This window comes from Tympanuchus pallidicinctus, unplaced genomic scaffold (genome assembly GCF_026119805.1).
Source record: "Tympanuchus pallidicinctus isolate F22 unplaced genomic scaffold, pur_lepc_1.0 scaffold3, whole genome shotgun sequence".
NCBI lineage: Eukaryota > Metazoa > Chordata > Aves > Galliformes > Phasianidae > Tympanuchus > Tympanuchus pallidicinctus.
Genome location: NW_026294747.1, coordinates 47,191,562 through 47,215,504, shown reverse-complemented (window position 1 = coordinate 47,215,504; position 23,943 = coordinate 47,191,562). Strand labels below are relative to the sequence as shown.

Here is a 23,943-nt window from a genome sequence, read left to right as displayed (position 1 = left end):
CCTTACAGGTTGTCTGGCGAAAGCTGGGCGATGCTGCAAGCTCCAAACCCTCCATCAGGCAACATCTGTCGGGAAACCAGTTCAAGGGGCCGTTGTAGGAGTGCTGTCCCGTGGGCTGGAGGTGATTCTGTGAAGACTCCGAGGGGCAGAGCTCACTATTTCTGGCTGCCCATTCTGTGGGAGTTGGGGGTTGAGTTTTTTCAGGGTTTCCTTTTTTTGGCTTTTTTTTTGTTTTGTTTTGTAACTGTCAATAGTGTAAATATGGCAGCTAAAGGCCTGATTTCCAGGCTGTGGTGCTCTGGAACTGATGTTCAATGGGTAACCATCCAGTCATACCAGACTTGCATCGTTTGTATTGTAGTTCAAACCCGCTTTGTTGTATGGTCTGTTTTCAGAATTAACTAACTTGAGAGCATTTTGAAGACAAACAAGAAGAACCCTTAATCCATGGAGAAGTCACAGTTTGTGTCTCTCCTGCCCACCTGCTTGTCAGTGAGTCACAGCTAGGTCAGCGGCTCCAGGCAGCACCTGATGGAACCTTCTGAGCAAAGAGCAATTTAAATTCCCCAGCTCATGGGCTGTCAGGCTCCTGAGCTGCTAGCAGGTTTTTGGAAGTGCTTGTTGTGAAGGAAGAAATAGAACTGTTTTCACCTGGCGCTGTGTAAAACGCTGAGCAGTGAGATGAAAGCACTTTGCCCCCCTGTGTATGTTGTGTGGTGGCACTCATCACACAAGCATACAGAAAAGCTTGAGACGCCGTATGAGCTGTTAATGAACTATTTTTCATGAACAAATGATGAGATTTCTGCAGCTGTCATGTGAATGAACTGAAGTCACTTTGTCACACATCAGTATTTCCTACAAATGTGGCAACACTGTTCCTGTAAGCTTTTACTACTAAGCAATTCAGCAGAAACTGCCATCCTAACAGTGCTTATGGCTTTCACAGTATCTTCAAGAGCAGCTCATCTTTCACCTATGGAAGATTTGGGTATTCTTTTTAATGTTCTCCCTGGATCCTTCTCCTCTGTCGGGTACTGTGAAAGGTAACCCAGCAACAACAACCTTACAGAGCTGATTAAAGCTCAGTAAACACAGGCTGTCTGGTGAGACTACTTCCTGCCACTGAAGCTTTATTTTTGTTAATGAACCAAAACAAGTGGGTTTTTTCTTCTTCAAGTGGTTGTATATAAAACAATGGGACTTATATTTTGCTATTGTGCAGTACCGCTTGTATAGCTGTAAGAATCTGAACCTCACCCCTTCTCTTCCAAGCTATCACAGCAGCTGTTCTTGTATTTCATTCAGTGTTCCCGTATTTCCCAGTAGTGCGAGGAAGCTGAACTTGTTTCTTAAGCTCATTGGTGTAAAATAATGTAAAAGACAGATACATGTAATGATCAAAGCCTTCTCTTCAGAAGTTGCATCAATTTTAGTGATTAGCTCAAAGATTTAATGACCTCAGACACCATTACTTTCGTCTTATCCTCTCTAGGACTCAGTCACAGCTGCAGATGGATTAGTGAGACAGGTTCTTCCTCTTAAATTACTTTGCTCTACCGGCTGAGTCCTTCATTTGTGCTACTTGATGAATATGGAGCACCAATACAATACCAGGAGGCCCACGCTGCGAGATAGGAAACAGCTAATTGCTCCCATGGTAATTAGTATAACCAGCTGCCTGGGTAAAGAATTTGTGGTGTCACAGCCTAGATCTGTAAGCAACAAAAACAGAGCCAGAATACAACCAACATTCGTGCTAACCGTTAAGAACCACCTCATTATTGAGTGCAGAAATCAAAACAGAACAAAAAAAGTGAAGAACAATGACCTCCCCCAAAACACACAGACACACACTGCCAGCCTGTAGTGTATTTCTCACTATTGCTCAGTCAGCAAACACTGAACTTGCTCATTCTAACTCTGGTGATATTTATACCCAGCGTAGTCTGGAAAGATCCATTCAGGACTACGACTCCCCTTCAAAATCTGCCATCTGCAGAAGCTTCCTGAATTCCTCCTTCTTGCTTCATGTTTTAGCCTCGGGTCTGTAGTCACCCTGGATTACCTTTCTTCACCCTGCAAAATTTGTATCTTTTTGTACCAGAAAAGGTGATATAAATCAGACCATCGTTCTTCCTTAGCATGGAATGCATAACAGAGGGTTACTGTAGCTTCTGTCAGCTTGAAAGCCCATTTTAATTTTGGTGGCATCTGATCTCTGGATTAAGCAGAGAATTTAATCATATTGGGAACAAGGTTAATTTACGTCAGTGAATTTTAACTAAAACAACAAAACGTTGCCAGTTTTTGGGGTGTTAATTTTGTTGATGACATGCTTGCTATTTTAGGACTATATCAAGACTAGCAAGCGCTCTCAAGGAGACAGGAGCTCTGCTGATCAGATTACCAGCCCTGCCAGCTATGTAACTCTCTCTCAAGTATTCCCTGTATCACTTTCTACAAGCAAAGCCTGTTTTGCTCCACGTGCAGAGCTCTCCTCCATGGGAAATAGTGCTGTGATTGAGGCCCAGTAGTGCTGCAAAGCCAAAAGAGCCACTTCTCAGGGGAGCCAGTAGTCCTGCTGAACAGCCTTTGCTGCTCTTGAAGTGAGTTGTTTTATTGATGGTTCTGGTTGGCAGCATAGATTTTCGGTGTAAGATGTGCATTGATTTTGCAGAACACGAGTGCTGTACAGTAGGGTGCTGTCTGAGGGTATTTAGGCATGCTGCTCTTAACTCCATTTGAGCTACAAAGTGTCTTCGTGGATTAAACCAACGCTTGGTGACTTCACGGGATGACCTGGATGCTAAACTTTCAGTGGTCTGAAAGCTGAATTATCTGCGTATTTAAATTAATGGATCCACGCTGAGTTTTCAGTTTCTGTACATCACACTGGAGGGGAGCTTCCCTTGAAATCATGGCCACTGAATTGCTACTTGTTGAGCAGCAGACCAAGTGTGATTTCCTCAAGCCTGAAGCCCTACGTTCTGCAATCCTCTAGCAAAGAAAGCATCCAGCGTTACCAATGGACTTTGCTTGCTGAAGGGAAGTGAAATGACATCCTTGGCTTTGGTTGGGGCGACTGAAGGGAGCGGCGTTTCTGCGGAAGGCTCTGGAACGCTGTGGTGTAACCGGCTGCAGTCGGCTCTGTGCACCTTGCTAAGACTGCTGAGCACAACCTTGTTTGAGAACGGCACATTTGTATCCAAATATTAGCTATTGAAATAAACCAGTGTTAAAGTGACCTTTTATCTTTTTAGAGACTGCGGGGGAAGAGTTACTACTGATCTTTTGCAAACCAAGTGCATGACTGTAAAGTGATAAAATTGTATATTTTTCATAATGTGGGGAAAGTCTATTTGTGCTGCTTTAGAAATCAGTTTAAAGTTTGATTTCTGTCCAACCCGTGATCTTACAGCCCTGCTCTATTTTCTGTATATGAATTTCAAAGAACTGGACAAGTTAGCACCCGCTGTTGTGTACATAGCAGAATTCTTTAGACCTTAGCACGCGTTTTTACCTATTATTGAACCACTCTGGCTTTTTTGGGGACGGAAAGTATTAGTACAGATTTTTTTGATAATGTGTGTAAAACATTCATTTGAAATATTTTAGTACAAATGAAGTAAGAGATGGATTGTGATAGTGTATACTTCTAGCTGAATAAATTAAATACATTCTTTTTCAATAAACTGATGAATAAGACTTGGGCGGCAGCCGCTGGAATACGGTGAAGTGTGAATCACAGTTACAAACTCTGAGTAACGCGACAACCCTGGAAGCCCGCTGAGTTCAGAACCGATTTTATTTGGGTAGATGACGTGAATGGAGTTAGTCCCACTTATAACCAGGATGTACATCACAGTAGGTTGTTACATTCAGACTTTCACACTTAGAAAATATATATATTATGTACAGGAATTTGCAAATAGGTGTAAACATAACAATACTTTAAGATACCAGTACATTCCAAAACAAAAATATCAGCAAGGCAAACACCTCAAAACGATTCCAGTCAGTCAGCATTCAGAATCTCTCTTTAAATAAAGTAGCTTTTATGCTCGACATTGTGTTGTTTTTAATTATTACTAAAAATGAAGTTTCTTATTATAGATGAAATTCCATGGTATCTGGCTATTCTGATACTCAAAAATAGGCACTGATTTCTAGAAGGAAATTTACTTCTTTCTGATACAATTGAGCCAATATGGCTGGTTAAGGTTTTTGCTAGTACAAAGTAATCCAGTGCTGGAGTAACTGAGACAATTTAAACTTAAGACAAATGTATAAAGTTAGAATAGATACTGCAAAGCTCATTAAAATCTAGAAGCCTATATAACTCACCATAAACAAGACTGCAAACAGGTCAGCTAAATTTTCATTTCACCGTCTCATTTCTTCATCTAAATTATACAAATTACCCTCCCCGTCTTTACAAAGGAGGCTTTGGCTGCTCAACACCAAGGGATCCCGTGCCAATCACCTCATGCTATCTCATCCACGTAGCACGTCCGAGTCCTGCTACGGGCGGCATCCCGGGCGGGGGGATTGGAGGCGGTACGGGCGGCTGCCCGCCCGGGGGAACAGCGGGCGGGGGATAACTGGCCGGGGGCATTCCCAGCCCCGGAGGCGGTGGGTGAGGCGGCACCGCATGGGTGGGAGGCAGCCTGGGAGGTGGGAAATTAGGATTGTACGTAGGTGGGGGAGGGTATCCGGGAGTAGGAGGTGGGATGTTGGGGGGAGGGAACGATGCGGGAGGCGGAGGGGGAACCGGCGGCGGGGGATTGGGAGGATAGACGTGAGGATGGTACGGTAGGTGAGCCGGCGGTCCGTAGGCCGGTGGCAGAGCTCCGTAAGTTGGTCCTTCTGTTTTCATCATGGACTGAAGGCTCTGATAACCCTCCCCTGACATGTACGAATTTGTAGTAGACATCCCTGTAATGTAACTGGTGGGGGGCGGGGGCGGGGGGCGATGCGGCAGAGGAGGAGGTTGATGCACCGGGGCAGGATGAGCGGGGGGAGGAATCTGGACCTTCGGCATATCGACCGAGTCCACAGCAGTAGATGGCTCTGCTTCTCCCATGGAAACTGCACTTGTCAAAGGAGGCTTGCGCTCTGGAAAAGAAAATCCCACTGATGGTGGCAATAGCTTCTCATTGCATCTGTATTTTCTTCCAGTTATTTTATCAAAAGAGTAATCAACGATTTCCTAAGCCTCTGAGTGCCATATGGCACACGGTCAGACCTTGTTCTGTCGTTAGAAAATAACTAAACTGTGCAACAAAGATCCTGGTCAGTTTTCCCACTCTCAAACGCATCTTCCTTTCTTCCTACTGTTTTCATTTAAATACTGTTCTACAATCAGCCGACTGGAAGAAGAGAATTGTAACTGGTACACTTTTAAAAAGTCCTGAGACCCAGCATATCAAAGAGCTTCTGATAACAGCTTCCAACTTCTTTTGTCTACGCATCCCATCCCCTTTCTGCCCTTTTATGCTCCAAGAGGTGCCCTGGGATTGCTCTGCACTTCACTTGCCTCCCACGTTGTGAAGGACTATGTAGGAATACAGGCCAAAGTCTCAAGTCTTTTAACAGAACAAAAATAAAAAGCAAAAAACTGCTGTAGATTATTTAGAACACAAAATCTGATCAGCTTTGTTCCACTGATTAATTTCAGGGAGCTCAACACACGACAATCTGATGAAGTTCACAGAAAGGTCAGATTTTCACAGAACTATATTTGGCCATTTCCATTAAGAATGTCCTTGAAATAGCCTTCAAATAAGAATGTGTTTCCCTTCTAATATAGACTTTGTAAAGTAAGGAATTCTACAGTAAGATGAATAACCTCATGGCAACATCTCTGTATGGTTTGATACAGTCTGTATCAAAAGGCCCAAGCAAAATATTTTGGGGCTTCTGATGTTCAACTTACTTGTGCATGTAAGCACCTAAAACCATTGCTCAGCTAGGAAAAGTTATTTAGAAGCAGACAGTCGTTTCCAGGGACATCCACCAACTAAACTGACAAAGCTAAACAGAATGTAAGTCTTCCAGTCCTTTTATTCATTTGGTCAATAAATACTATTAGCTTTCAAGAGCTGTTTCCTCAAAGGACAGGCAAGAGAGGCTGTTATAATGTATCAGTGCTTACACAATGATGTGCTTATGTAAAAAAGCAAATTTTAAGAGGAAAATTTTTGGTAGGAAAGGGAACAGGTTTGTTACCTGCATCAAAAGGATCTGCCTCATGTAAACTGCCATCATTTTAACAGCAAAACTGCCTTCTAGGACAGCTGCACCATTAGATGCTGCACAGTGGGGATGCTGGCTGTGGCGCACAGCATTTCCAGGACTTGTAACTGTGTAACTACATTACACAGGCAATAATTTCTCCATTTGCCCAATGCCATTATCACTCTGGATTTAAGATGTGCTTTCAATAATTAACATTGGAAGGAATGATGAATGTGATCTTTGGAAGAATCCCTTTATTCTTAATGAGTTTTTAACAAATGGGGAAAGATGTTCCTACTATAATTCAGAGCATAGTTTTTCTCTCCTGTATTTCTGTCAGAAGTGGCCATCTTACAGTTACATGACAGACCATGCTCTGTAAAATGTTCATGTCATATTTAAGGGTCAGTGGAAGGATTGCTAACCTGTCAAGGCACTGGAGGTAAGTAAGTTTTTACAGCAGTATATTTGTGAAAGTAAGATGAGTGCAGAGCTAAAGCTCTCTGGCAGACAGAGCCCAGTTTTGGGACACAGCAAAGCATCCCCTTTACTTTTTGGAAGTTACGTACCTGCAACATTTCTGTATTAAAGATGTAGCATGCAGGTCTTCCTAGGACAGCTGGAAGCTATACTGATAGTAAGGCATCTGCCATTCTTTTCCATATCATGAGTCCTAGGCCTGCTAGTCTGTCATTTTTTGCATGCTGGAGTTTGCTTCATTCTTCTATGCCTTTAGAAGTCAAAGCTTTGGCCCACTATGCTCTTCTTTCCATCAGAACTTTTTTCCTTCTCTCTGGAAAAGCCTATACTACTAAAATGAAATTCCCTCTTGTGCTTATCCACCTAATGCATTTAATTGCCAAGCTGCTTAGTCAAGGCAACAAATTCCTCCCCCTCCTCCCTTCCATCTCTAAAGCCATATGAATGAAAGATTAACTGCAAGAGTAGATGTGTTTTAGAAAATCAAAGCTTACCTGGAGGTGGATGTGGAGGAGGTATTGGTGGATGTGAAGTTTCGATTTTGGGAATTTTGGATGGTGGTGGTGGTTCTGAAACACATTTAGAAGTTCCTCATTAGCTGTGGCTCTGCAGCGCTTTCCCAAGTCCCCGCACAGTCCCGTTCTAACAGTCACCATCTGTCACACTACTCGATGCAAACATGGGAGATGCTTTTTACCCATGCCAGCAGCCAATTAAAATGTCACTAATTACCAACAGAATTCTTATTAGTGTGGATATTCAGTGACGTGGCATTGTCACTTTTTTCAGGGTCCCACAGCTTGCTGAAGCACTACTCCAAATGATGAAGAGTTGTATGCTAAGAGTAGCAAAGTTTAGTGAGAGGTCTACTGACTCAACTGTAGTAAGGGATTACTGGGGCACACATATTCCATTTCCACAACTTTCCCAGTTAGGAACATTTAAAAAATATTTTCAGCATGCATTTACAGATACAGCATTGATACTAAAATAGTTTAGGACTGCACTGTTTACATAAAATGAAAGGAATCAAATATTGGCATTTACCTGTTGTCTTTGTTTCTTCTTTTGGAGAGACGGCCTGTAGTAAAAAAAAAAAAAAGAAGAGGAGAAAAGAAAGGTGTTTACTGCAAAACACAAAGCATTTCAACATTCTAAAAAGCAAGCAAATCAGGAAACAACTTTTTTGTTTTTGTAGAAAGCCATTTAAAAGGAAGATAAAAGTTAGAAGGGTACATAGTTTTTGAATGAGTGTTTTTCCAAGGGACTGTGTTAGGTCTCATAGTTCTGTCTTCACCAACTGTTGCTCAGCTCCCATCACTTCAGTTTCTGCAGGAAGAATGGAATGGCATTTCACTCCAATTACGACAGTGAATTCCTCTTCATTCTGCCAAGCATTCTCAAGATTTCTGCTGTCCAAAGGTTCCTGAGGACTGCTTAAGACTTCTTCATTCTTGTATCCCTTTGACAGTCAATTCAACTTATCTCCAGCCACCTTCTGGCCGCTTCCCTGCTTTTTAAGGACAATCTTAGTCTTATGTCACTTAGTCTTAAATCCCAACTGCCACAAGGACGGAAAGAGCAACTGGACCAGAGTTAACTTCAGTGTTATTAGCATGCTAATTCTTACTTACTGTATTCATAAAAAGCCTTACGCACGTCATGATGGAATTGCTCATTTAGTGCCATTTCTCCATGCATTAAAAGTGTTCCCACTAATAATTTTTGGTTTAATCAAACTGAGCTTACTGTCTATATCTCATGATTCACGAGTGTATTTTTAGCAAAATCAACTGAACACTCAAGAGCTCTTCAACACTAGAGATGCAGAGCGTGTGCATATGCTTGAGGCAGCTACTATGGGCTCGTAAGTCACGGGCCAATGCCTCAGCTGCCTGAAAATATTCTGGCTCGGTAAAAAGTAATGCAGTTCTAGGAGCTCATGTAAATGGAAAATCTAGCCTCCAGGAATGAAGTGTATTTATATTCCATACAAAGTGAAGGAGATGTCATGCAAAGCCCTATTTATAGAAGGAGGCAAACATTTTTAAAAAGGTTTGTGGTTCATCTAACTGAAGAATATTTCAGAAGCACCAAGTAAATTGTTCAAATGTTACAGATTGTGCTTTCCCAGAATGTTTTCTGGAGAAAGGATGAGTTCGGATCATTGCATTTCTTTTTCTCAATTTTTGCTGCTCTCTAGAAGAACAGCAAAGTCCTGTAGTCACACTTTACTCTATTTTTGTTCTGGATGCCTGCGCTCCATCAGGCTCACCTTTTTATCTGCGTTTTTATTCCCTTCCTTAATTCTTAGATGGTGGAACTCAACCTTCAAAGAAAATGCTCTGAGGACTTGACAGGAAAGCACTGCTCATGCTGAAGGCACTGCTTTTGTCCCCTTCAGATAGTTCATCAGTGCACAGGATGGGGTGCAATCGGTAATGCTTTAAATGAAGACATTTAGAACAAGCATTTCTAAAACTTCCAACTGGGATGGAGACACCCAGAGAAATCCCAGCTGATGTCTATGATTTCTAAAGTGCCAAACTATCCTACATATTTTTGTTGACTAAAAGTAAGAAAAGAGTTCCCTGCCCTGCAGATCTGACCACCCAAGCAGGGTTTGTGCTGACAGTAGAAAAAGCATGAAAACCAATACACACCATCTATAAAGAGCTCTCTCAGTTTTCAAGCTCTTGAACACATTTAATCAGCCTTCTATCCTGAATAACTCTAAAGTTAGTACTCAGGGCAAGAACCACATATTTGGCAGCACAGCTTTTCTTCCTCTAGCAGCAGGCTATGCTTTGTAAAATATAACTTGTAAAAGGCCTTGTAAAAGCATCTGGAGTACTTACAGTATTATTCTATTGCCCATGAAGTTTCTTATTTTCAACGATGAGGTGGTAACAGAAAATAGACACCTTTCCTTAATTAAGCTTGCTCAACAGTAACACAACAAATTCAGATGGCACAGAACCACAAACCTCAGTAGCTGATGCTGCCTTAGATGCCTGTCCACCTGGTTTTGCCTCAAGTGAAATGAGAATACAGTACGCCAGAACTGTCAAGGCTGCTCTATGCTGACATTCTTGCCAGATAACTAACAGAAGTCTACCATAACAAATTAATTACCAGGCTGATCCTTAAAGCAAACAAAGCTGCTGCACGACAGAGCCTTTAAATAAAAGTGACATCAGATGAGCTTAAAAATAAAATGCAAGTTGAAGTTCGAACTTAAACTTACTGCTGGTCTTTTAATCTGTCTAGGAGGACTTGGCTGGGGAGAAGGCTTTTTAGGTTGCTGTGCTTGTGTTTGCTGCTGCTGCTGCTGCTGTTGTGATGACTGCTGTGACTCTTTTTGCTGCTGAGTCTGCGATTGCTCTGAACCCTGGGACTGCTGTGATTGTTGCACTGTAGGTGTCTGAGGTGTAGACTGAAGAGATGGTGGCTGCTGCAGCTGATGAGGAGTATGATGAGGCATTTGCTGTTTTCCCTGAGAGTACAGATCCAGTATCTGGTGACAGATGTCTTTAAAAAGAAAGAAAGAAAACTCAATTATAATCCACTCATAATGTACACTTAGCTCACCATAATCAACTAAGCTTTTTACTGAAAATAAACTTCAGTGACAACAACCCTGGTGTAATTTGCTAGAAACCAGGCTGCATTAGTTCCAGAGCTCACAGAACTGAGCATTTAAAAATAGGGAGAAAAGGAATAACAACTGAAAACAAACAAACGCCACACCAAAACAACGCATCACAGACCAGCAGCTAATTAGCTGTGTTATAAACTACACAAATTAAATAATTAGCCAAGCAAACACTGATCAGAAAACTAACCATGATAACCAGACTAAAATCATCATTGAAAAAGTTCAATTAAAAATCTGGTTAGGACACAGCACTAAAGGCCCATAAAGAAAGCAATATGCATTTACTTGTGATTTAGATCACGCAGCTGAAAGAAATACTCCTCTCTTTTTGGCAAACGTTTCTCATACCTTCCAAAACATCAACAGGAACATCTTGGACAAACTGCTCCCACCATCGTCTGTACATGGGTTTTGAAGTCCACTCCTGTATTTCAAACTTACACAGCCGGCCTGCTAAGTACATAACTGCAACAGCAATGATCTCAGGTTCCCACTGCAGTGACAGAGTAGTGCAGAGGCTGGGATACAAAAAAATAGAAATTTAATGTGCAACAGCTATAACTGCATCAACTCCCACTACACTTCAACATAAAGAACTTAAGTTCTCTACACAGAGAGTGGTGAGATGCTGGAACAGGCTGCCCAGAGAGGCTGTGGATGCCCTGTCCCTGGAGGTGTTCAAGGCCAGGTTGGATGGGGCCCTGGGCAGCCTGGTCTAATATTAAATGGGGAGGTTGGTGGCCCTGCATGTGGCAGGGGGGTTGGAGATTTGTGATCCTTGAGGTCCCTTCCAACTCTGGCCATTCTGTGATTCTGTGAAACATCTCAGACAAATTCAATGCAGAAACCTAGAACAGCCACTTAAGTGAGTGAAGCTGAGTTTACACAACTAAGTTATCCCTGCACTGTGCTCTTTTACCACAGCAATTTCAGACACACAGAATACAAAGAGCAGATGCTCGCAGAAGTTCTACATCACACTCTGCAAAGTTTGGCATTCTAAAACAGAAAACTAGCACGACTTGGGAGTGCAACAGGCAGCGTTATATTCCAGTGTGGGCAGCCACATGGCAAAGCAGTCTCACCTGCAGCTTTAACTAAACACAGTATTTATGTTCACTGCTACTGAAGTGTGCTGTCACTGCATTTCACTGCTTAGGGATTGATGCTCAAATTGGATTTCAGATTTTCTGCTCGCTTTTCAAGCAAATGTAAAATACTAAAAAAGTAGAACAGCCAGCATGAAATTGTGAAACAACCCATCTGGAGTTTTAAAACAAACCATAAGAACTGTCAGAGGTTATCCCCTGGATAGCCTTTGTCAAAGTTAATGCTAAACTAACTGAAATTATTGATAGCAATTGAGTACATTCGTGTCATAACCAAAGCCACTGGTTTTTAATAGTAAACTATAACATTTCAGAGGGCTGGAGCACCTCTCCTATGAGGAAAGGCTGAGGGAACTGGGATTGTTCAGCTTGGAGAAGAGAAGGCTCTGGGGAAACCTCATTGTTGCCTTCCAGTACTTGAAGGGAGCGTATAAACAGGAGGGGGAATGGCTTTTTATGAAAGTGGACAGTGATAGGACAAGGGGGAATGGTTTTAAACTGAGACAGGGGAGGTTTAGGTCAGATATTAGGAGGAAGTTTTTCCACACACAGGTGGTGACACACTGGAACAGGTTGCCCAAGGAGGTTGTGGATGCCCCATCCCTAGAGGCATTCAAGGCCAGGCTGGATGTGGCTCTGGGCAGCCTGGTCTGCTGGTTGGTGACCCTGCACGTAGCAGGGGGTTGAAACCAGATGATCATTGAGGTCCCTTTCAACCCAGGCCATTCTATGATTCTGTTATTCCTGCTTCTTTTCCTCTTTTTCCCTTTTTCCCTTCTTCTTCTCCATAGGAACGAGCCAACTAAGTTCCTGACAGCTCACTGATGTGTTCATTACTATTTCTTAGGTGCAGCAAAATAGTAACATATGCAGTAGTTCAAATCGATTTTCTCTACAGCAAGCTACAGATGACTGAAAGCAAATGGGATACTTAAGAAGTTATAAACACCACATAATCCCAAATAGATTAGTGTACAAAACTTGGGAGAGTATAGCTGCTATCCTCTGGCATGCAATCCAGTAGTATATTTGGATTCATGGCATCATCACATAGTCCAACTCCCCTGCAATGAACAGAATAAGCTACATGTCTCAGGCTGGGCAAGAAGCCAAGCTCTGTCTTGACATCTATAATTTGTATTGGTCCTTTCAATAAACATCTTTTTTTTTTTTCTTTCTTTGCTTCTGACTGCAATATTAAGTCATTCCCATAAAATATCAAGGTTTTAATGGACTACTTCTGCAGTAAAAGGGTAAAGACAAAAAATACCTAGATCAAGAAATAATTCAGCTGTCCTCAGTATGAGCAGAAAACAAATAATAAGCAAAGAAATGTCTAAGAAATGTTTCAACACAGAATAGAGTAAGCAACCATTGGTGGTAAGTAACCATTTAACTTCCAGAACATTTCCCAGTACCATCTCACCTGTCATTGACAAATGTCCATGCCATTTGAACCAGCTTCTGAATTTTATTTTTGTCTCCTGAAAAACAATCAGAAGAGGTAAAATAAAGTTATCAGAAAAGCAAACTCTTTGGAGCAGAACACACCTGCACTATTAATGTAAATAAGATGTCATAAATTAAGGACAGGCAGCACTCGCTCACTCTATAGCATTTTACCTTTGAGTTGTTTAGCATACTTGAGAAGGAACTGGTATGGATGTTCCACTTGTAAATCAAACTTTATTGTTTGTAGTAGGATTCTTTCAAGGACCATCACTTCTTCCTACAACACACAACAAGGTAACCACAATATCAGACCCATTTTTACTCACAGATATTTTATGCTGGTATGAAGTCTGACTACAGAGCATCTCCACGCAAACATGTTTGCCTGCTTTTGTTTGATTAGGGTTTATCTCCAAGGAGAAGAAAAACCTTTCCAACTTAATCACTCTTTTAAATCCAGACACTTTTTCTTCAGAGTTAATTGGGGCAGAGGGCAGTTGTGTTTTAAATTCCTTTTCCTATGTGCAACAAAGAACTGAAGTAGATATAGCATAAAACTGTCCAATACACAAAACAAACAGGTAAGCTTCCACCATATCTCTCTAGTTTTAGATCTGTCTTGTAATTACAAAAAAACATCAGCAACACTTCTGAGAGAAGCTTAGTTTTGCTAAGTACTATAAACAAGAACCTTAAAATATTTGAGATGATGCTCTCTTATTTGACTTGAGATTTGCAGTGGGTTCTTTCCTAAAGCCACATTAAGTGTGATTTATGTCTTCACAGCATTTCTAGCTCTGACCACAATGACTCCAGATTTATTTTAAATTGCAAAATAACACCAGAGCTCACAGGAAATCAAATATAAGCCTTTTATATAAACATTTACTGCAGTAGTTTTCACTTGTATTAGCAAGAACTATCTCTATTAGCAAGAATTATTTTCATAATTCCTACTACGTTACCCAGAAGAGCCACAAATGCATGTTCAACATGAAATCTGCAACAACCGAAAACCAATCAGTGCTTTAAGGCCTGTTGTGTTGCTGGGTACAACAGGATGAAAACAAGTTCAATGTAAGTATTTCCTTTTTACCTTTGGATCATCTCCAAATTGTCCAAACTGTACATCATTTAGCAAGCTACGGGCTGTTTTAATTATATCTTTACATTTCTTAGGTGTTTCTTCAACTTTCCCTGCCAGGAAGAGACAGCAGGCTCCTGTCACCTAAAAAATAAAAGTGCTTTCAAAGAGTTGTCTGCATATTCAGTACAGTACAACATTATTAAAGCACTGTCAGTTTCTATTAACAGATCTGTAGAAGTTTCCCAGAAGAGATTTAACAAGCACATTGACTTCTAATATTACCATAGTGTTAATTTAAGCTTTTCAGTCTCAAAGAAAAGGACAGAATTTGGAGGACTGACCATTTCATAGAATTTTTTTTCTTGGTTAGAGACCTTAAGTAGAATTTGTCTTGTATCAGCTGTGACAGAAAAGCATCAGCAAGACGTTACCAACACAAGCACATTTCCAACCATAAAAATGAGTGAACAAACAGGAGTTATGTTGATTAAGAGATAAAAAATTCATTTTTAATCATCGAGGCAAGCAGTAAAACCTCGACTTGTAGTCATTTCAGATAGCCTATCCTTCACATCATCATGGCATTAGGTAATCAATATGGTGAATACTTACATATCTTGGGAACTGTTTGAAGGAATGGAACATATAAAACCGATGGAAGTAAATGATTCCAGTTGCTAGAGTATCATAGTGTCTGTGGTGCAGGATAAGGAACTTCAAGCGAGCGACAGAACAAATTTCAAACCACACATACCCAATGGAAAAGATACACTCTGATGTACCAAGTATCTCAAGCAGCTGTCCATTCACTGACTGGCTGAAAAACATTGCAATTAAAGGACAAACAGAAGCCACGACCCCCTTCAGTGCAAATTCAGTCCGGATGCAGCCGATACCTCAAGCGTTTACTGGCAGTAAGAAAAGTCCACATCACATCCATGATGGGCATCTGCATGATAAGCACCACTGACCTCAAAAAGCTCAAAAGCAGAGAATAGGCACAAAGGGGAACAAAAGTATCACTTCGTATGAGTATCGCTTCACATGAAACTGTTACTGCAGAAAACAGTTACTAAACATTCATACCTACAAATACAGCTTTCATCTGAACACGCTCCCTACTCTTCCCTGCCAGAATAAATGCAAAATTATATCTTCAAGATTTATTAAACAAAGAACTCGTGGGATTTAAAGACGTAATTAAGTGGTATCTGTGAGGTGAGACAATGGGGAGAAATTACCAACATATACAAAGTTGTAGATCCCAACCTATAAGAAAGAAAAAGCAGGGGGAGGTGGATCACAGGTTAGAATCTGTAAAGTTAAAATATGCAGAAAAATGAACACAAAATTCGAGGAATCATGTAATTTGTGTGAATTACATGATGTGAAACCACATCTGGTAACTGCCAGAATATCCATAATTGACAAGACTGTACTCTTTTGCTCCTCTATTGCCAATGGGGGTCAGAAAACACCTCGATTACCCAAGGAATAGCTAAAACTACGAAGCAGCACTTAAAAAGATTTTTGATTCATGATAGAGAAACATTTGAACAGCTAACCACAGATATTCTGCAATATTTAACTATTCAAACCCCCATTCGTCGACATGTTTCTATCAGGAGTTTAAAGGATACAGCCCTAAACGTGTTCCCACATCAAATATGAACCTGGCCCCCTCCCTGCGGTACCGTGCCTCGGTGGCTGGATCAAGCCCTTCAAGCTGTGAAGGTGTATGCGCCAAATCTTTCTTATCCCAGTACCAGCATGGCTTTGTATGGTCCAGATTTGCCAAGTTTACAGAAGGGCTGGAATTTTCTTTATTCTCCTTCATTTATCAAAACAGAACTGTTCTTGTTTGGTTAAGTTTTCAGAAAAGTTTCTGGTTAGGAGCTTCAGTACCTTTAAGAAAAGCAAAAAGAACATATTTTAAAATGGAGGGGACTCTTTTTCCATGCTCAAAAATGGGTAATAATTAAAGTGTTCTCATCTTCCTTGTATACTGCAAATGCAATTCAAAGACCAAACATATATATGATTATTTTTGCTATTCTTTGATAGAGAAACTTCTACAATGTTATATCAAAAGTACCTGCTACTTTTCTGTAGAACAACTTTAATCCATTTTGCCCACAAAATAAGAAAAAAACAATTTAGTGATGGCAGCAGCAAGATTTGAACAGCTGAGGGAAGGAGATGAAATCAGATCACTCTTCATAACCAGGACACGTACGTTAGGTCTGCCTGAAGACAATTTTAACACCCAGTGGGTCTCCTGAAAACATGACCAGGATGGCAATACTTGGCTAAAACCTTTGTGAAGTGATCTGCACTTGAGTTACTTAAGAAAAAAAAACAGTACAGTATAGATTAATGTTCTTTCACACATGAAGATCAAGACAACTAAGATAGGTCTGTGTGTAAGGTGCCACCTAAAATCACACAAAAATAAGGCAGCAGATTACAGTCAGAGCATGCTGACCAGCATTTCACCTATCCATACAGACAGCACTAAAGCTCTGCAAAGAGCTTTCTGGTGTTGGAGTTGTGAGTGGCGCTCAGCCCTTCCACAATTTACAGAGGTGCCTTTATTTCTTCTGGGCACAAGGCTATTTCTACTATAATTCAATAAACTACAGATACCATGCCCAAATTGCTGTGCACACTGGCAAAGCTTCCACTAACAAATGCCCATTACAATATGACGCAACAGATTTCCTCCAAGCAAAACAGTCAGAGGAAGACCCAGGAGTAAGCCTACTCAAATATGATGAAGTTTGATTTTCCAGATGTTTCCACTGAGAAAATGGATGGCACGACAAACGAACAGGCAGAAGGAGAAAAAAGAAAAAGCAATAACCCATCTCTCCTAATCTCAGCGGGTTTCTCCATCAGAAGGAAGGAAAGCACGTCGTGCCACCCTGAAGGGCCATCAGGTCTCCCCGTGCCACTGACAGCCCTGTCACACACAGTCCACAGCCACTTACAGCACTCTCCGGCTCCCCCCTCATTTAACAGCCGTTACGGTTCCTCCTCTTCACGCTCGGCAGCGACTTTTAATGAGCTTTTTAACGAGCCAGGCCCGTTCCTCTCAGAGCCAAAGGCACTTCCGCCTGCACGGCCCCGCAGCCCCAAAACCTTCACCGCGAACCGCGCCCCCCCTCCTCCCTCCCCCCCCCCCCCCCCCCCCCCCCCCCCCCCCACCCGTCACACAGCGCTCCTGGCCGCCCCGCCAAGCCCTCGGGTCTCCGATCGCGGCTCCCTCGCATTTCCCTCACGCAGCGCCCTTCGCACCCGGTTCCGTCCTACCTCCCCCGGCTCGCAGAGCCTCCCGGTACCCCCGCTCGCCCCCGCTCCCCCGCCCCGTGCCTCAGGGCCGGACTCCCACCCACCGTACGCCCAGGAGATGCCGCCCGCGAGCCGCGCACTCACAGGCCTCGCGCGGGACAGCAGAGCGGTGTGGAGCGCCGGGCCTCTTAACGACAGCGCTGCCCCCGCGCTCTGCGCGCCGCCATCTTGGGAAGCAGGCCAGGCCGCTCGCTGCGTCGTCACGCCAACGTCAGCGGAGCGCAGCGCGCGAGCCCCGAGCGGCCGCCGCTCGGCGGCCAATGAGAAGCGGTAGAACACTCCAGCAACCAATCCCGTCTTTTTCAGTGTCCGCTAAGCGCGAGGAGCAGTCCCGCAACGGTCTGCCCCGGCCTTAGAACCGACCAATCACAAGGCCGAGGGGACAGGATTGCAAGCTGCGCAAGCCAATGGGCGACCGAAGGCGTGGGATAATTCCCAGCCAATGGAGGAGCCCCCATGCCCTTTCTTAGGGTCGGTAGAGGAGAGCCTACGGATTGGTCGCCGAGCGTCCCTCTGGGGGCGGAGCCTCCCGTGCGGCCGCAGTTGGACCAATGGCGGCGCGGGGGCGGGGCCGTGCGCTGGCTGAGCGGGGTTGGGCCTCGCTCGGCCTCCGCCTCCCCACCCGCGGGCAGCGGCGTCCGGCGGAGGGACGGCCTGGGTTCGGCGCCGCTCCCAGCAGCCGAGGCCGCGGCCGCTCCGCGCGGGAGGTAAGTGGAGGTTGTGCCGGGGACCCCTCGGGCGTCGGCCTCCCGCGCGGCGGTGTCGTTCCTGGAGCCCGTCCCTCCGCGGCCCGCCCCGCCGCCTCCCTTCCTGTGCCGCGGGCGCGCTCCGCCGGCCCAGGCCTCGCCGGCCCGTCGCTTCCCGCCCGCCGCCGCGTTTCTCCCTTCTCCGCCTCTCCGCCTGGGTCGGCCTGAGGGAAGCCCGGCGCGACCCCCTCCGCTCAGCCTCGCCCTCGGAGGCCGGAGCGGGACGCCCCGCTTGGAGCTGCTTTCCCCGTGATGTAATCCCTGTGCGTGCCGCGCTTCGCACGCTGCCCGCTCCCTCCGTTCGCTGACGCCGACCCTCCCGCTCCCCAGCGCCGGTTCCCGTGGGGCTGCCGTTAAATACTTCTTCCGAGTGTCAGTTAAGCTGTTTGCCTACACGGAGGTCGCCCCCTGAGGCTGCTGAAACCCAACTTTGCACAGCTGTTCTTCATCCTTTTCCCGCCCAGCGTGCTCGCTACGGGTTGCTTAAGTGAAGCTGTGCTCCACAATTGTCTTTAGTTCAGAACGACTTCCTAAATTTTCCATCTGCAATTGATTTGCTGCCCAAACGCTGCACTGAGCCATCAGAACAACCTCAGCCTTCCTTCTGGAAGCTGTTCTTTGCAGTGTGGAGCTTGGGATGAGAGGCCTGGTACCTGCTCTTCTGTGAACTTAATTTTGTGCGTGAGATGAAGTTGAGTGCAAATTCTTTCTCCCTTCTGAGGGTGTGCAACACAACCACCTGTCTCTTCAAAAGATGCCTCCATTCTGTGGGTGTTAGTAACATTACCTTAATGTCTTAACTCTTCTGCTTTCAGTTGTAAGCTTGTTTAAAAAATCAAATAAAAAGCCACAGTGTATTGAAACTACTGTAGTTGAGTACTGTAGGTGAGTAAATGGCTGTACTGTTCTGAATGCCTTGCGTCTGGTTCCTGGTGTAAAATAATAAGCCGATAAGTACAAGCTGCAGGGAATGGTGTGATGGTGGGAAGGCAGGAATGCTTCCAGATAACTTTACTCTGTTAAGTAACTTAAGATGGTAGAAGTTCAAGCATGTCAACTTGTGCTTTGATAGAGCTTTGAGTTATGTTGAGCTAGCTGGGCTGAAATACAGTTGAAAATACCTCTGTAGCACAGGAGGTCTATGTATCTAGAGCTTTATACTTCACCGTAGTGGTGCTGATTCTGGGATTTAACTGACATATTGGGTAGTCCTCAATAAATGAGTTGTAGTTCTTTTTGTTGAAAGAAAGAGGTGGTGTGAGAGTGTTAAAGATCACAGGGGATCTGTAGCTTCCCTGTCACCATATGAGTGTTCAGTAGACCACTGTTCGAGACCAAGCCCTGATGCCTGTGGCACAAGCACCAAGTAGTTCTGGAAGCTGGGTTGTTTAGGCTGTGTTCTGGTAGCTGCAGTCAACTGGATAATTTGCTTCATTCCTCAAAGCTATGTTATGGTGACACGAGGTTAATAATTGAAATAAAAACAGACATTCAAAAACATTGAACGAAATTTTTTCATTAATTCTGCTCGGAAGGAATTTGCAGATCTGTTAGTCTTCAGGAAGAGCTAAACTCAAAGCAACAAAACGACAGAAATGGAGTGAAGTGGCAGAGTTTAACAGTCCATTTACCTGTTTTCTGTGCTTATTTTTTTACTTTTCTGGTTAAATAGTTAGGAGGGGATGGCTCAAAGGGGAGGCACTGAATGTATTAATCATTAAAAAAGAGCCTGGCTTGTTTCCTGCATGGCAGCTAGTAAGTTGTCTTCCCTTGAAGATCAGCGAGGTGTTTATAGTAAGCAGCATTCCTTCTGCCTAAGTAAGTTCTGCAGAAGGCGGGTGAGGGTGGATGTACAGTACTACAGCTCTCAGTGTAGCAGTTCACAATTAGCAAGCTGGTGATAGTAATTATAAAATATGTACATAGATTTGGGCTGTTGTCTTGGATTTAGGCACTCTCCTTTACCCTTTGGCATTTTGATTTACTTTTGAATTAGACTTTGGGTAAGAAATTATTAATTTGAGGCAGTCTTGAATGTAATATCTAACTAGCAACTGAAGTGAAACAGAAGTCAAACTGACAGGACTGTGGTATTATGTAGATATAGGAGCATCTTCAGTATCCCAGGTCAGAATATTGCCCTGGGTATTCTCTTGAATTCTAGTTAGAAAACTGAACGTGTTTGAGATTAGCTCCCAAATAATTAGCTGGACTTGGTGTCAGTTTTCTTTGTAAGCAGATCAAATAAGGATTTTGCTTATTGTAGGGATTTATTTTACTGCTACTGTGAAGAGTGGCTGCTCCCCAGTATCGCAGTAGCATTTGCATACAATTGACCCCATCTTAGCTTCAGGTTAAGGAGAGAATAATGAAGCTTGTTCTTTGCAGACTGCATATGTGTAGCAGTGGTTCAACATTCTGTTTTCTAGACACTGTAGACTTGCATGGATGCTGACAAACCTGTGGTGGTACCATTTTTTTTCATAGCAAACAAGGGATTAAGAGTTGAATTCTAGCTACCCTTTGCCAGCTAACTTAGAGAGGCTTCAGTTTCCTGTACCTGATTTTGGGTGCTTAATAGTGCTTTACTGAGTGTAAATTCTAAAAGTAAACTACTTTGTGATGTTATCTTAAGTGTGCTCCAGTGATGTTGTATAGCTGTGATCTATTTGGAGCCCCACTTTGAAGAGGTTTGTATTTTAGTAATTCAAAGACAAATTCAGTGCCCAAGAGTGTTTTCAACATTGCTTTACATTCTTGTACTTGCCCTTTGTCTGCCGTAACCTTCTCTGTTCCCTTTTTCTGTTTTTAGCTACTTGTCCTACATTGGCTTTTCCACCAAATGACTATTCTGGTTGTTCAGTCTATCCCTGTCCTCTACCCTTCCCGTACTGTTCAGCAATTCTACTCATGCCTCTTGTGTTCCTTACTTTTTGAAGTGGGGAAGAATTGGCACTGAAGGCTCACATTCAGTTCTGGAATCAGTTACCAGGCCAGAGCAGCAGACCTGTCAGCTGCAGGGAGAATTCTGCTCGTCTTTCTGGCCCTGTTCTGAAGCATGCTGAGGTGGGAAAGATTTGGTTGAGGTAGGTTTTATCTCCTATGTGTATATATGAACAGATGTTTACAAGCTTTGAAGCTATTCACATCCAGGTAGTACAACATGAGCAAAAAGCATGTTTCTGGGACTATAGTTGCTGATGTCCTATTAAAAATCAAAATGGAGTATAACTTCTCTTTTGAGATATCCTATGCTTTTCAGAAGGATTTTTGGTACTGCTGTTAGACTGTTAAATGTTAGGAGCAAATAAGTCCTTGATTTGGTATAAACACTGATCAACAAGTAAACATTGATGTGTTATCAGCTGTCCTAAATCCAAAACACAGCACCTTTGCAGCCTGTAGGAAGAAAACAAACTCTATCCTAGCCAAAACCAGGTCAAAGAGAATGATAGATTAGCAGCTATGTACTGTCTTATTTTATTCTTCTGTGTCCCTGATTTCTGAAAGAGGTGATTCAGCTCTTGTGGAAGTGATTGGACAACAGTGCTTGAACCGCTGGAGTTTTCAACTAGCCTGTTATTATAGACTGAAGTTATTGTAGCTGAGCATGGAGTATAAATTGTGTCTGTTTTTGCTTTGCAGTCACTTTTGCGAAGAGTGTCAATAACCTGCGCTGGAGGTGAATGCATCTCTGGAGCTCTTTTGCTTGCAGTTGGATTTTAAAGTTTTGCATGTAGCTCAGCTCTTAGTTTGTATGCATATGCAGGATATGATACACAATGGTTGAATTATTTAACTCAATAAAACTTAAGTCACTGGTAAATACTGCCTATGTTTCTTAGCAAGTAGTAGAAGTAGATCTTTGTCTTAGTACTTTAAAGCTCTACTGACCAAAGTTTTTATGTGGTGTTGTTTTAGTGAGGCAGGTAAAAGGTGTAGTATGAAGTTGTTTTTTTTCTTTCCCTCAGAACCTGCATTGACAGTCCAGTGTCTCTGATATGCTGGGTCTTACTTTGATGCTTGTGCAGTGATAACTTAGTCCCTTTAAGCTATGAGCTCCTCTGGGAAAAGGGTTTTTGATAACCAAGCATGAGGTGCAGACTGTTTCCTCCCCAGCCAGGCCTTCAAGGAGTTGGATTGGTTTTAGGGCCCATCTGAGACACTCTTATTTTCACTTTGTGATAAAGTTTGTTTTCTGTATGTATGCTGTCCTATTGTTTAGATCAGCAGAGCAGGTAGTAAACAGCATTTGTCCCAGTAATGACTTCAGGGTATGCCACTAGTGAGTGCCTCCTGTTGAACTTTGTGCTGCTTGTTATAACTCTTTAAACCCAGCAGTTCAGCCAGTTTGCAGCCTGCCTCACTGACTGATACTCTGTCAGCCTGTCCATGAGTATGTGATGGCAATAGTTTCAGAGGCCTTAATAGAGGTAAGTAACATCTGTTGGTCAAGTGTGGCTTACTCTTCATAATTCCATGGTGAGCAATCCCAGTCACCTTGCCCTTCATGTGTTTGGAAGTGTCTTCATGTTCCTTACCAGGTTAAACCCCAAACGGGCTCTGGCTTTCTTAACTTCATCCTTGCACTCAATGTCTCGCATCTTCCTTCATGTCATGTGGCTCGCTTTCTACCTCTTCTGTTTTGTTGTTTGAGTTTTGTCAGAAGTACCCTGTTCAGTAGCTGGGATAGAGTTAATTTTCTTCCTAGCAGCTGCTATAGTGCTATTTGGATTAAGAATGAGAATAATGTTGTTAACTGTTCTAGTTATTGAAGATCATTGCTTGCACTAAACCAAGGACACTTCAGCTTCTCACTTGACTTGTCAGTGGGCGGCAGGGAGTGTACAGAACCAGGACAGCTGTCCCCAACTGGCCAAATGGATATCCCACACCACATTAGCACTGTGCTGAGCAATAAATTAGGTTAAATGGCAACAGTCATTCATGCTGCTTTCTTCTCACCTTTGCGTAACATCCTGCATGCAGCAACAGACCATTTCTGAGCATGGAGGAAGTGACTGTTGAGAAGTCTCACCTGTTTACAGGTCTTAAAAATGAAAGAGTATCAGAATGTCACTTTCTATCCTTCGGTTCTCAAAGCTGTTCTCCTGGAATAGGTGAAAGTGTTAGGCAAGTAGAGCACAGTTAGTGAAACCAAGAACACTTGCTGAGTTAGTAAATACTGAGTTACCTTTCTGCATTGGTTCTCTGACTGTGGGAAGCTATGTGAGGTTTGTTGGAGCATTTCATGCTACATTTTTTTTCTGAAATGCAGTGGACTATTACAACTTTGAAAAGTATTGTCTGAAAGTAAAAAGTTATGCTTAGGGGGGCTTTGTCACCTTCTTGTATGTGTGCAACAGCATTTCAGTGTTCACATCAAAACAATTGTTCTGCTGCTCTGAAAATTGCCACACCTTATTTTTTTATTTTATTTTTTTTTTTAATTGCTCTTCTTGAAGGAAGAGGAGTTTAATGGGAGTATATTGAATTGTCACAAATTTCCTATTCTGTTGACTATTAATAGTTTAAAAGAGGTTTACAAATTTGGGCTTCTTAGTTCTTTAAAACTAGTGATAAAATATATTATCTTAAATTATATTTATGTAAGATATATTATATGTATTATATATAAGATATATCTTAAAATATTCATTTCTTCTAGTCTTTGCTGGTCCCTTGCACATCTTTAAATATTAATTTGAGTTCTACCAGTTCAACCCTTGATACAAAAGCAATTCTTTAATGCATCTGCATAGCTTGCTTCTTAAGGAACGTGTTATTAGGGAATAGTTGCTATTGTGTGTTTAAAACCCT

General features: G+C 42.8%; 3 protein-coding genes across 4 annotated transcripts in view; 2 read left to right on the top strand and 1 right to left on the bottom strand.

Moving 5' to 3' along the window:
• The window catches only part of CCDC85C (coiled-coil domain containing 85C), a 101,207-nt gene extending 97,137 nt beyond the window's left edge, over positions 1-4,070 (top strand). Inside the window, exons 6-7 of one of the 2 annotated variants that reach the window (XM_052693370.1) lie at positions 9-121; positions 396-4,070. In XM_052693370.1, coding sequence (XP_052549330.1) covers positions 9-98 — 90 coding nt within the window. In that variant the 3' untranslated portion in view covers positions 99-121; positions 396-4,070. Of the gene's footprint in view, positions 1-8 lie in introns of both variants that reach the window. The other variant, XM_052693369.1, reaches the window with a different exon arrangement.
• Positions 3,791-17,593, bottom strand: CCNK (cyclin K). Its single transcript, XM_052693361.1, has 11 exons — positions 17,462-17,593; positions 15,667-15,931; positions 14,639-14,720; positions 14,036-14,167; positions 13,111-13,216; positions 12,914-12,971; positions 10,727-10,896; positions 9,968-10,251; positions 7,768-7,801; positions 7,215-7,289; positions 3,791-5,118 (listed from the first exon to the last, which is right to left on the bottom strand). Exons 2-11 carry the CDS (start codon positions 15,861-15,863, stop codon positions 4,493-4,495), a joined length of 1,764 nt encoding a protein of 587 aa, XP_052549321.1. The 5' UTR covers positions 15,864-15,931; positions 17,462-17,593; the 3' UTR covers positions 3,791-4,492.
• A 352-nt stretch (positions 17,594-17,945) lies between these two features.
• SETD3 (SET domain containing 3, actin histidine methyltransferase) overlaps positions 17,946-23,943 on the top strand; it is a 53,495-nt gene continuing 47,497 nt past the window's right edge. Inside the window, exon 1 of the mRNA XM_052693359.1 lies at positions 17,946-18,084. The gene's annotated coding sequence lies outside the window, so the exon portion shown is untranslated. The remainder of the gene's footprint in view (positions 18,085-23,943) is intronic.

Coding starts and splice junctions, on each gene's coding strand:
- CCNK (XM_052693361.1), bottom strand. CDS start 15,863: ATGAAGGAGAATAAAGAAAATTCCAGCCCTTCTGTAAACTTGGCAAAT. Junction 10,252..10,726: donor TCCTGTTGATGTTTTGGAAG/GTATGAGAAACG, acceptor TTCTTTTTAAAG/ACATCTGTCACCAGATACTG. Junction 5,119..7,214: donor TCCTCCACATCCACCTCCAG/GTAAGCTTTGAT, acceptor TTTCTTTTCCAG/AGCGCAAGCCTCCTTTGACA.